The 14,195-nt window shown below is 40.7% G+C and overlaps 1 protein-coding gene across 1 annotated transcript in view; it reads right to left on the minus strand.

The window, feature by feature from the left end:
• Positions 1-2,859: 2,859 nt before the first annotated feature.
• The window catches only part of LOC149447481 (N(G),N(G)-dimethylarginine dimethylaminohydrolase 1-like), a 27,048-nt gene continuing 15,712 nt past the window's right edge, over positions 2,860-14,195 (minus strand). The window contains exons 5-7 of the mRNA XM_089652499.1: positions 12,157-12,276; positions 9,207-9,350; positions 2,860-8,354 (exon numbers count right to left, since the gene is read on the minus strand). Of these exons, the coding sequence (XP_089508625.1) occupies positions 8,238-8,354; positions 9,207-9,350; positions 12,157-12,276 (381 nt within the window). The 3' untranslated portion in view covers positions 2,860-8,237. The remainder of the gene's footprint in view (positions 8,355-9,206; positions 9,351-12,156; positions 12,277-14,195) is intronic.

Raw genomic sequence — 14,195 nt, forward strand, 5'->3', positions numbered from 1 at the left:
AATACACCTCCACACGCCCAGCAACAATAGATGCCTCCGCCAGTCCTTGCTATTAAATATCTTCAGTGCTAAAACTGCGTTCCCACTAAAAAAAAAAAAAAAAGCCCTGCTGGTAAATGTATGTCAACTTCTGCTCAAACATTTGGTCTGTTGTGGGAAATGTAGCACTCCTCAGGCTACTTTCTCTGGCTTTCATTCACCCAACAGACATTCCACACAATGCATGTGTATCCAGCAGCAACTATTTCTGCCATCTAGTGTCTTCATCAAAAACTTGCAGCTAATGGAATCTGATTTGTAACAATCAGTGCAGATGAAAAAAAGCCTTTAGGCCTCATTCACAAGAACAATTAGGGCCATGGGGCAGCAAAAGTCAGTATATAGCCATATAGCGTCAACTATCACATCTATGCCGATGACACGCAAATTTACCTCTCCAGACCTCGCCTCACCCCTTCAGTCTCCGCCCATATCACCCACCTACTGAACGACATATCAGACTGGATGTCGCTCCATTTCCTCAAATTGAACCTTTCCAAAACAGAGCTCCTGATTTCCCCCCCCAGCCTGCGCCCCCCCCCTCTCCATCACGATCAACAACATTGAACCATCAGTCCCACCCCGCAAGCCAAAGTCCTAGTTGTCACTCTAGACTCAAACCTGTCCTTCCAACCCCATGTCCAATCGTTGGCAAATTCATGCAGGCTCCATCTGCGCAACATCTCCAAAATACGTTCGTTCCTAACCCCAGACACTACTAAACAACTCGTTCACTCCCTTATTATCTCACATCTGGACTACTGCAACTCCCTCCTCACCGGCCTACCTCATCACAGACTATCCCCACTTCAGTCTATCCTGAACTCAGTGGCCAGACTCATCCACCTCACCAACCGCTCCGCTTCTGCCCCCCCCCCCGGCTTCCGATTGCCCAATGCATTAAATTCAAACTACGAACACAGACATTCAAAGCCATTCATAACGCTGCCCTAAACTACCTCACCGACCCGATACCCAAATACCACCCTACCCGTAATCTTCGCTCCTCACAAGATCTCCTACTTTCTAGCTCCCTGGTCTCTACCTTCCACGCCCGACTACAGAACTTCCCCCATCCTCAGGAACTCACTACCCCAATCCATCAGACTGTCACCTACCCTCCTCACCTTTAGGTGCACCCTGAAAACCCATCTCTTCAGGGAAGCCTACCCCGCCCTCACCTAACAGCCGATCTCCTCCACTCCTCCCACCACTCCATCCCCCACAGCCACTTCCTCCTGTACCACTATCCCCTCCCTCCTAGATTGTAAGCTCGAAAGAGCAGGGCCCTCAAACCCCTCGTGTATTGTATTGTACTGTATTGTCTCATGTTCTGTCCCCCACTATAATGTACAGCGCTGAGCAAACCTTTTAGCGCTATATAAATACTGTATAATAATAATAATAATAGTGGGGTATCACAAGTGTGTGCGATCAGGTGCGGCCATAAAGATTGTACACATCAATACCAGCAGCGCAGCTTTCTGTTGGGAAATTGCACACCCAGCGATTACTTCCTATGGAGGGACAGATGAGCAGACCTGGACGCAAACTGTATACAGGGCCACTTGTGTGTCCATGATTGGACGTAACCACTGCATGTGCAGTTACATGAAAACAACCTCTGTGCCTGTTATTGATTTTGAGAAAGCTTTCTAGCCGCAGGTGAACACACACAATATACCCAACCATGGCTGTACACTGACATTTTCTGCCCCATGGTCCTAATCTGCATACTGAATAAGGATTAAGGCTCAGTTTACACTAGTGCGACTCTAAAGTCGTGCAATTTCCAGTGCAACTTGCTAGTAATTTTAATGCGACTACAAAGATGAAAAGTATTTCTATGCAACTGATGAATCAGTTTTTTTTTGGGGGGGGGGGGGGGGGTTTAACCCTCACCTCTCCTCCCTGCCTTTAGGCCTCGCTGCCTAATTTAAAAAAACAAAACTCAGTTCCAAGCATTCCATTCACACCAGCGTGCAGCAGAAATGCTTTCCCATGCACTGCAAACGCCGCAAAGTAGCTCAGGAATGTTTTTGGTCGTGGAGTGCAATATGTTTTTCATTTTGGCGTATCTGCTAACCGTAATTGGGGCATCATTAACAATTCGTCTACATTGACATCTGAGCATTTCCGAGCGCGTGGCAACCCACACAGAAACCCATGCTTGCCGTGCATTTTGGAAACGCGCTACAAACATGCATCACGTTTGCGTCTTCATAATGGCAATGCAAGTGTGATGTGTGTTTCTGAAACGTGTTGCAAAGCACACATTCTAAGCAGGTTGATGCACGTTTTCAAAAAAACACAGCAGAGTGCAGGATTTCTGTGCAAGCTACCGCATGTTCTGAAGTGCGCAGATATGGACACAGGTTAATTGTTAATGACACACCAATCGCAGTTAGACTTGCAAAACATGCTACAAATTCGCCAAAATACACAACACTCCAAAACCAAAAGTTCTTTGGGGTGTGTGTTGCACATAAAACGGAGGGAAGAACTGAGCGATCGCGGTCTTTGATCACTTCGTTCTCTGTGCAGCATTGGCAGGTAACAGATGCAGCATCAGATCGACGCTGCGTCCACCTGGTATAAGGTCTGCTTTTTTTCAAACAGACCATACTTCTCTTAAAAGAATGAATGGGTTTTGAATTGCCGTGTGACTTTGTGCCGCATCAGAAGCCACACTACTGTGAACAAAGCCTACACCTGATCTAATTTGCGGATCCAAGCAGAATTTTATGCATTCACTGCAGACTTATTTTTGCATATTATGTATCTCTTCAGCAACTGATAACAAAAAGAATATACTCAGAATTTTCCTTGAAGCAGTTTATTTATAAATTCAAAGGGTTATAAAACAAAACCTGTTGTTTCCAGCATATAATAGAGGAGACAGCTTAAGGGGGATGGTGTGATTGACAGGTGCTCGAATGCTCAGGAGGGGGGAGAATTTAGAAAAAGGGTAGTCAGTAGAATTTACCAGATGACCAAAGACAGACTACTTACTGACACCAGTGACTTTGTGTTTTCCAAGAAACCAGTAATAGCACAGAAGGCCTGTGTTGAAACTATGGCTGCAAGCATATTGCAGGCAGGAAATATCATGGACAATCATCATTGCTACATTCAGATGACTAGGCAAAATGAGACCAGGTGATACAAATAGACATTCATGAAAATGTGTGAAAGAACTATGCAGGGTAATTTATCAAAATGTTTGATAGAAGCCTGGGATGAGTTTGAATTCCATAGCTAGGGAACACTTTCATGTATTCTCCACATAATGCACCAAGAGAAAGGAGAGGAGTTCTGTTGCTGTAGGAAATACAAACATTTCTCCTCTGTGGATCAGTCAACACTTGGTTTGCCCACAGCTAGGTTCCTTCACACAGGGCTCAAGATTACGTTAAGTTGGTGGTGCTTGGAATCTGTTGCTGAGCAAATACCTGTGTGACAAACCTCAGATAGAAGCAGTCTCTCTCTTCCAAGCCTTCTTACTAGTTACTGTGCATGCACAGTTTCCAGGGGACATGAATGGGTTCAGCTTTCTGGTCCTGGAATTATAAGGCAAAGAAGGATCCAGAGATCAGATTTGAGTCAGTGTTATGCAAGGCTCAGAATGGAGTGAAATCTTAAACAATAGGGAATTCTTTACTGATAACAGCACTAAATTTCTTTACTCTGAAAGCCAACATAACATCCTGAAAATGCCTCTTGCTTGGCTCATGTGAACCTTTTAAATTTGGAATCACTGACCTAAAAAAAAACAAAAACAAAAAAAACAAACAAACAAATAGATCAAGAACATCTGAAGATTTTTAGAAGTTCACATCTGCATACTTGCTTTGGGCTATTGACTCCGTACACTTGAAGCAAGAGGATTAGCATGACAGCCAAGCAACTAACATTGATAGTGAAGTGAGAAGTCAGCATGGCATCCTCCTTGTTTGACTCGTGCAGGTTTACTTTAAGAGATAGGCATTCCATAAAACATCCAAAGCTTGAATTACCGGGCCTAAAAAAAAGCAGTTCAGAGAAAAACCCAACTGGTCTAGTTTTCAGGAACAATATAAGGATACAATGAAGAAGGGAGCGTTTAGTTGTGTGCCAAGACCAGGCTTCTGTCAAACACCGATAATAAACAAGGCCATTTTCTAACAGATGGTAATGTTTGAAGCACTGTTCCATGTTAAAGTAAGAGTCTGTCTCGGTATAATCATTTATGTCCCTTTAGAAGGGGAAAGTGATGGAGAGTTGGACAAGGAAGATCTGAAGGTAATAGTATATAGAGGTGGCAGAGGTAGAGCAAAGGCATGAGGTAGAAAAGAAAGAAAAAAGTAAAAAAAAAAAAAAAAGGTTTATGGTTTAAAAAGGGAAGAGATTTAGGGTGAATCAATCACATACACCAAGTATGCTGCTGTTTTGTAAGGTAGAGCAATAATTAGGCTCACCAGGAAATGTTACAACACTACAGCAAGCCTAGATTTATAAATTTAGTTAAAAAGGTGCCAATTTATCCTAGAGATATTGCAGCAACGTCTACCACACTGATAAATGCTTGAAACACTCACTCTTCTACTCTACAATGTCCTTCCAGACTAATTCCATCCAAAACGGATTTTACATGCGGGAGGACATTGGCAAGCTTCATGCATGCCTTGCATACCTAGTATGAAATTTGTTGGCATCTGAAAATGGGAAAGATGTTATTGGGAAGGCTCCAGTGGTGACACTTTGCATTACTCAATCCAGTATGGCTATGAAGACATCATAGTATGTGCTGAAACTGGACTAATAATCGTTCTTTTTTTCCACCACACCATGCAACACCAGCACATGTGTTAGCAATGGACCCAGCATTCAGACTTGGCAATTCATTTGGAGATATCTGGGCACTGGAGTCCGAGAGACAAAAGTAGTCAACATTTGCTTTAGCATTTACCGGTCATTGATTTTTAGCCTCCAAATAATATTAGAACAGTCTTAATACTATATTCTAAAACCGCACTGTCAGCTTCCATACAACTAATGGATGGTAGGATAGCAGGGGGATGGGTGTCTAGAGCTATCAGAATTCAGAAAAAGCCAGAGCCCTAGTTCATTAGATCCCCAACCACAGACTGAGTTACTAAGTTACCCCAGCAAACATAAAACACAACTGACAATATGGTGTCAATTTTCAGTGCTGAGATTTGGCAAGTAAAATCCATGACAGGTATAACTTTCCCAAAACCGTCAGTCAAGGGTGGAGTTTCCCTTTAAAACATTACTAAAATTATTTTAAATCTGACATTTTAAACACACAAGGCAGTAAACAGGCTACTTGATTAATAGTACCCATTTTGTTATACACAGGCTTTTGAAGTATGAACTCGCGGCAGACATTTTCAGTTCATGCTTCTTAATTGCTATAAGATCAATTTACAGCTGACTACAGGTGGATTGTGCTGCACATCTCCCCCCACCTACATTACAAGCATACCTTGAGTATTTCCTAAGATGAACAGTTTATACTGGAGCCCTTACTATCGATATAGCACACCATATGACTGCTAGGGGTCCAGCACATCCTGGCTGTAGAATGGTGAATTAAAGAGAATCTGTTCTTTTATCTTTTAAAAGCAAAGTGACAGGTTCTCCAGTAAGAAACCCCTTCACCCCACCTATGCTCCCCTTCCCAGCTGCTCTGATGCTACATCCTCCAGGAATAGGGGGAATAGGGCCTCCTTCCACGAAACAATGCTCAGGTTTGAACAGCCAATGGCCCCTAACGAGAAGTTAACCTTGTGTAAGCTCTGACAGAGCTTACATGTTAGGATTCCTTACTCAGATAGAGGAACGGAGTGGCTTAAAAGTCAAGTGTTACTGGTTGACTTTCCCCAAGATCTGTACTCTGCTTGAGGTCAGTGGTTAATCAGAGGCTCCACTGCAAAGTCCATGGGTGCAAATCTAGCTTGTTGCACTCCGGTGAATCAGTCAGGAAAGAAAATAAATCTCTGAACCTTTGGTTGCAGCAACTCTTCTCATCTTTTAAACAGTGGCAGTGGTCACCACTGACATGTTTCAGGGCTCATTCACTCTTGTGCATTATGGCAAGATGCAATCCATGGCAATGCATGTGCAGTGCGTTTTGGTGCCATTCATTGTGAATGGTACACTAACACATCGTAAATTAAAATGCACCACAACACATAAAAAAAAAAAGTCACGTACATTTTTCCTTCTATCATGGTGCATAATGAATTGGCTACCTTAAAGAATATGTAAACCCAACATTTCATGTTCCTGATATGTGCCTGCTGTACCATGTACTTGTATGAAAAAGTATCCTGTTCTCTTTGTATTGCTTTCCTTGTGTAAAATACCTGGTGTTCCTGTTGGTCCCTCTGCTTTCCTATTAAAAACGGACTACACTAAGCGTGAGAGCAAAATGCCGTCAGTTTGGTGGCTGCGCTGGGAACTCAGGGTGCTCTCCTCCAATAATTAGACTTCTGCTCACATGCCCCCTCATCCCTGCATAGCCAGTCACTGGGAAGTTCATTATACGGTTTCTCCTCTCCCAGCTCTCGGATCGCAGCTGCATAAGGAACTTAGAAAATCACTTAGAAAACGGGGAGGGGGAGAAATTTATAATGTTTATACACAAGTTTTGCCTTTCATTTCTCTGTTAAAGACTGAATGGGTGGTTATTTTACAAGGTGAGGATTTACATATGCTTAAAAGAAACCACATTAACACATGTGCATAATGCACCACAATGGAAATGGGCCCTACATGTTTTGTCAAAGAACACTTTAGTGTGAAAAGTCAGAGCCCTGCTGCTGAACACAAAATTGCTACAATTCAGGGTGTGCAGATTCTTGTTCGTTCCTGGATTATCCTGAGTTGAGGGTGGGCAGGGGTTCTTAAAAACACTGTCTTTAAATGGACAAAGTAGCAGACTTTCATTATAGTTCAATAACTGAGCAAGCTTCCATAAAGCACTCGTCACTAATGTAGGTTTGTTTTCATTGAAAAAGGTGTGTGTTTTTGCTGTGTCCTACCCTTCAATATCAAAATTTAGAAAAAGTGGTGAAGATGTAGAGGAGACTATGGGGGAGATTTACTGAAACTGGTGCACTGAGATTTACTGAAACATCAGCTTGTTCATTTAAGCTCTGAAAATAAAACCTGGAAGCAGATTGGTTTCTATGCAGAGCTGTACCAGAGATTGCACCATGCAGTTTTAGTAAATGTGTGTTCGGGAGTGAAGGGAATGGAGAGACAGACAAAAGGATAGAATAGCACCAGAAAGATTTGCAGTCAAGCATCATTATTTGTTCCCCTTAAATTGAACATATGGTTAGCATAATAGTCTGTACCACTGTGCTACAGAAACCATGGAAAGATATGAAAGGTGATGAGAATCAAACAGGTAAGACAACAAAATATTGCATCTTCTAGTATATGGTATGTTTGTGCACCATCTAGTGGCTATATTGTACAGCAACATTCAATAAACTGATTATGTCAAACTTCCTAACTAAAACTTCCATTCTGGGTAAGTCACAGCTCCATATGTCCTCAAGTGATAGGACAACTAAGTGGCAACGTGTCTGCTGTGATATTACTTAGAAGTTATTCATTTTTTTTGTAAATTCAGGTTGTATACAGCGCTTGATAACTGGATGCAGTTTTCTCAACCAAGCAAAAAACATCTGCATTGGTTCAACTATATTAAGAGAAAATAAAAAACAAAAACAAAAACAAAAAAAAACAGAAAAAAAAAAAAAACACTCCAGAAAACTACTCAAGTCCACTGGCAGCCAAAGACATTCAGAAAGGTCCTAGAGATATGTACATACGAACTGTAAGAAGCTGGCCAATCAAATAAGAATCAAGGAAAAGAGAGGGTGTTTCTTGTAAGAGCCAAACCAGTTCTGTAAAAAAAAAAAAAAAAAAAAAGGAAAAAACATCTTCAAATCACTTGGCTTCTATGGCAAATGCCTCTATTTTTGTATACCACCATTGTTCTAGAAAACCTACGTGCTACAAATGTGTTAGTGTATGTGTGTATGACACAGTAAATCCTGTAGGCTGAAAACGGACACTGTAGAAAGATAAATGGGAGGATATGAAAGGGGTAGGCTGCCTCTAAGCCAGCCACCTTGTGCCAGTGTTGGTGGTCAGGCATGGGAGGGCAGGGCTAGAAGTCAAATCTCCAGCTTGCGATTTATCAGTATGGAGCAGGCGGTTAGGCAGCCTCCTAATTTAGACACCTCTGTGCAGGATGCTGGGACCAAGGTATAGTCAGTCATTTTCTGGAAGACCTGCAGAGAAAGAAAAAAAAAAATTAAAATAAAAAATCATAGTATCACGGTTTCTATCATTCATTTGAATTAAAGTTCTGTATAAGAAAAACCTGCTACTCCTGACCCCTCTTTCTTATCTGGAAATGTCAATTGCCTTTAAAACACTAACCCTCTCACTGAACCAGAAGAAGAATGCAGATAAAGACCCATGACATTTGTTCCAGCTTTCCTTCTCTTACCGGTTCCTCTTATGCACTTTTGTGCCTACAGCCTCAAAGCTGTATACATTTACACTATGAGATCTAAAGCACTGCTGTATCTGAGTGCTAGGCTCAGGAGACTTTCTAATGCCACAAACATGCTGCTCAAATGTTCTCTTTGCTGGAGTTTGGAGTGAGGAATCCTGCCTCTACCAAAATGACTGTCTTCAAAAACAAGGCATTGTAGGTCAGTAATGTTGAAAGAATAACTGCATGGAGACAACTAGAGATTTGCCCTGCACATGCCTTCTTTTATAAGAAAAAAAAAAAAAAAAAGAAAGAAGAAGGGGAGGTCAGCAATGGCTACTCATCTCTGGGGTATTAATAAATGCAAACACCACTTGAAGAAAGGTGTTAACACAAAAAAAAAAAATAGATGGTCCCTTTTGCATTTGTGCATTACCACAGCACAACAGTGTGATTAAATATTGTCCCCTACTTGCAATCAATGCCATTAATTCTTGCAATAAAGTAGTTTCATAAATGTCTGCCTATACAAATCAGATTTTGGTCAGCTTTAGAAACCATCTTCTCAGAATATTTTGCCTGAAACATATCTGTGCATATTTAGCATCAGTAACTATTTTATAAATCAGTAAATGTGTCTCACCTGGACACTGTTGGGATATTCCTCTGCACTACGGTGCACCAATACATTGGATTTAGGTCCCACACGGGCGTAGATACAGTTGGCAGCGGGGTCATCAGGCACAGTTAGTGTATCATAATGATGATCAGTAAGTTGCTCCATCATCTGAAACACATTTTATAAAATGTTTTTTATATTTATTTTTAATAGTAAAAGAATGGGTATATTTTTTTTAAATCTTGACAAAAGATTAAAATCATCAATAGTATGAAGATAACACATGAGGACTATATGGATAACAGTCCCGTTAGAGCTTTTTTTTTATATATATTTGATAAAAAGTCTTTATAATTTTCAAACTAAGTTTATTCTTATTGGTTGACAGCAGACTTGTGTTGATGGAGAAATATACACAGCACTCCTAAGCAATGTGTCCTATGAAGTATGCATACCAGTAGTGCACACCGTATGTCAGAGAGAAAAAAAAAAAAAAAAAAAACAACAACACACATACATGTGTGTAGCATGCTGCTAAATTACATCAATAATAAGCTGCTTTTTTGAAAAATCAAGTTTTATCATTCATGGATGAAATGGAGAAGTTTCAATAGGCTTTAATAATTGGAGTTTAAAAAGAAATAGAATATATAAGGGATAGGCAATTCCTTAAAGGCCAGGTTCGATTTATTTTTCCTACATTCCAGCTTCCCCATGTACCAATACACCATAAATGAAAAGAAAAAGCTTCCCATTTTTGCTAGACCAGACCTCATCTCAGCATTCAGTCTGATCTATGGAAAAAGTCTGCATTACTGCTTGGATGGCCCTTAGGTTCTCAAAACCAGTAAGACAAGAAGCTGTTCACCAGCTGACCGCATTAACACACCCTGCACCTGCCTTCTCCCTTCAGAAGATTAACACCCCCCCCCCCCCCCCCCCCCCTGCAGGTTCATGCGTTTCCGATGTAATCGGTGATCACTGTTCTCACTAAATACTGAGCCATCAATTTTTTTTTTCCCACTTTACCTTCGTCTTGCATAGATCATTCATTTGGCAGAGTGAGTAGGAACTGAGCTACTTGATAACTGCCTATGTGGATAGAGCTGTAGTATTGGAAACAGGAAAGTGTATCCTCAAAAGTATGTAAAAAAAAAAAAAAAAAAAAAAAAACTCATCATACACTATACAATTTAATTGTATAAGCTCCTTTAAAAATGTACCATCTGCTATGTAGTGCAAGGGCCTGCATGATTTGATACAAAGTGATTGTAAAGATTGGGTGTCCTCCTATTATAGTTTTGGTAAATCTAAAAAGGAGATTGTACAGAGTTTGCATAGTGTATGGCCGCCTTGCAAAATGAACTAGTTGCATATTCGGCCATTAATTGTTACCACACCTGAAACGCAGAAGCAATACACATTTTCCATGTGAAAAAAAATCAAGTGACAAAAACATGACAACATGCACAGTAAAAAAAAAAAAAAACAAAAAAAACAAAACACCACCCACATGTGAAAACTGCACCACGCCAAAATGTCCCATGATTTACTCAGCCACATTTAGGGCAGCTCATTCAAAATCAATGGGCTGTGCTATGTAAGTCATGGGGAAAAAAAAAAAAAAATCCAAAAAAACAACATGTGCTCCCACTACATTAGGTGTGAATGGGGCCTGAAAGTGCAGTTGGTGTGTTTACACAAGAACGATGAGGCTCCACTCACATCCCTGCATTTCCAAATGCACGTTTTGCAAACAACCATCCCACTTGCATTGCCATTAAATGTTAATGTCATCCCAAGCACAAGTAACAGATGTGCATAATGCAATGCAAATGCACCATGCTCAGGGCTGCTTTATGTGCGACAAGCAAAAACACACAAAGAATAAAAAAAAAAAAAAAAAAAAAAAAAAAAAAAAAAAGAGTGTATGTGCAGAAAAGAGAGATCCTGCTATGTGGCAATTTGAATGGGGCCTGAGAGCTGAATGTCCCCCTCCACTTCCTCCTACGCACCTGTATAAAGATGGCTATACACTATGCATACTGTTTGTACAATTTCCTTTAGATTTATCAAAGTTATGGAATAGGACGACACAGATGAACAATCCATTCAATTTGTATTAAATCAAACCAGCCCTTGCACTACACAGCTGATGGTAAATCCAAAAGGTGATTGTACAGATTTACAGAAAGTGGATGAAAATAAACAAGAGGTGGTATAGTAATGAGGGATGTGTGGTCCACAGTGGTAAAGCTGGTATCACGCCATCTTCTGTGATGCAGCAAAGAGGTGCATGATGGGATTCAAAGCTTTCTGGATGTCACGGGAGCAAAAAGCATTTTTCAAAACACCAAAATAATCTTTCAAAGCTGCTATAGATGAGGTAAATGAGAGAAGCACATTGGGATGGCTGGGGCATTAAAGAGGCTTCTATTTATTATGAAAAGAAAAATTCTGCCTGAAAATGTGAACTTAGCCTTTGAAAATTACCCACTGTCATGTTGCATAAACATCAGATCACTCACATACAGTAAAATGTCAAAAATATTCCACTTTGGACACATTTTGTTATATCAATTAGTGAATGTAATAAGGTCTTTTACACTACATAAAAATGGGAATTTTTCTGATCTTTTTTCTCCCAAGCTACAAGTCTTGCAAAAATTAAAAATTGACTGATTGAAAATGGACTTCGGCCCATTAAATTCTACAGGTGAGGTGCTTTCAGTCAGACCCTCATCAAGGATCTGCCAGAATGTTCTGGTTGTTATTGAAAGTTCTGATATAGATACTCATTTAGTAATGTGTGCACCTATGGCAGCACCATCCTTAACAACTAGTCCATCTTAACTTGGCAATCACGTAACAGATGTCACATCAAAAGAGCACCCTGGTCTCCTAAAATTAGCAAGCTGAAGGCTATAAACCTCTGAAACAGCCACCCCTCCTGGACCATGTTCAGTCGTTTTACCTTTAGGGCTTTCTTTGCACAGTCGCTGCTTCCAATAACCAGGGTATCTGGACCACCCATGCTACAGAAGCTTTTTAGATGTAAATCTCCAGAAACTCGGACAGTGGAAACTGCATAATCCTAGGGGGCGTGAAAAAAAAATTAATTTAGAGAAAAGATCTATAGACCTTTACAATGTCATAGAAGGTTTGCTAACTGCACCGCTGTGCCCAAACTGTGCTTTAGAAGGCACAGGAGATGTTTTCCTGCATTTGTTTACAAACAGTTTATTGGAAAGTATAAAAATCTAAAAACACAAAAGCATCATGACAGTGCAAATATGTAAAAGACATGATAATAAAAATACGAGCATTGAAACAAAAAGAACCACCAAGAAGCACAATGAGAATACAAATATCATTACAGAAGGTAGTATCAGGGAATGGGCAAACCCTATTATTAGGTAGAGGAGCCACAGAACTTCACCATTAGCAATTAAAGATGTAAGGCAGAAGGGAGAAGATGTTTTCCTGCATTTGAAGCATTGCATCTGCGTAAAGCCGAGTGCACATGTGCTAGAAAAAAAAAAAAGAAAAAAAAAAAAAAAAGCCAGTTTACAGGAAACCGGCCAACTTCCGGCACATGTGCAGAGATCTGTTCTATAGAAGCCGGTCTCACAACCAGCTTCTGCCGTCAAACGGGCATGCTGGAAAATCAGCATCCATTTGGCTTTTGCAGCCAATGGGAGTCCCCCTGTCAGAACACAAAAGCACAGCAGGGGAGATCAGCGTAACAACATCACTTGTGTTGGTACAGCAATCACTAAAAAAGTGATCCTGTGTACCTGGCTTAACACTCCAGCGCCCATACTTGCATACCAATACTTGCATCTGCAACATAGTTCAGCAAAAAAGGAGGTCACCCTGCTATTTTTTGGTTTAGCTCTTAGCCTGCATTCACACCTGAACAGAGTATTCCTGGTGATTTTGAAGCCATCCCCCCCCTCCCCTACGAGTTTTACAAGCATTTTTTGCATGAATCTTAACCTCAACAGTTTGTTTTCTATGCTGGGCAAGGGGAGGAGAGGAATTCTATATGAGAGTTCTTCAGGTGTAAAAATGCACAAAAAAAAAAAACAGGAATACACTCAAAAAGCTCATTTGCACTCAGTTGCCCATTGCTGAAAGAAAATACAAAGTGTAACCAGGGACAAATCAGAAAGAATGGGATTCTGCATAGTAAAACAAGCTAAAAAAAAAAAAATACTCAAATGTAAAATTGGTGCTTAAAAAAAAAAAAAAAAAAAAAAAAAAACTTACCTAAAGTCATAAAATTAAACTATATACAATATATCGCCAAATGAATTGGCACACCCCTCCAAATCATTGGATTCAGGTATTACAATCAGGTGTATAAAATCAAGCACCTAGGCATATGGCTTCTAGAAACATTTGTGAAAGAATGGGTCTCTCAGGGGCTCAAAGAATTCAAGCATGGTACGGTCATAGGTTGCCACCTGTGCAATATGTCCATCCGTGAAATTTCCTTCTTACTAAATATTCCACAGTCAACTGTTAGTGGTATTATAACAAAGTGAAAACAGCAGCAACAGGCCACATAAAATGACAGCAGGGTCAGCGCATGCTGAAACGCACAGTGCGCAGAAGTCGCCAACTATCTGCTCAGTCAAAAGCTAGAGACCTCCAAACCTCATGTGGCCTTCAGAGATTAGCACAATAGTGCATAGAGCGCTTCATGGAATGGGTTTCCATGGCCAAGCAGCTGCATCCAAGCCTTACATCACCAAGTGCAATGCAAAAAGTGTCAGATGCAGTGGTGTAAAGCACGCCGCCACTTGACTTTAGAGCAGTGGAGATGTGTTCTCAGGAGTGATGAATCACACTTCTCTGTCTGGAAATCTGATGGACGTGTCTGGGTTTGGAAGTTGTCAGGAGAACAGTACTTGCCTGACTGCATTGTACCACGTTTGTTGGAAGGGGGATTATGGTGCGGGGTTCTCTTTCAGGGGTTGGGCTTGGCCCCTTAGTTCCAGTAAAGAG

Source organism: Staurois parvus, unplaced genomic scaffold, assembly GCF_062004578.1.
Source record: "Staurois parvus isolate SC_StPar_1 unplaced genomic scaffold, SC_StPar_1.0 ptg000684l, whole genome shotgun sequence".
Classification (NCBI taxonomy): Eukaryota; Metazoa; Chordata; class Amphibia; order Anura; family Ranidae; genus Staurois; species Staurois parvus.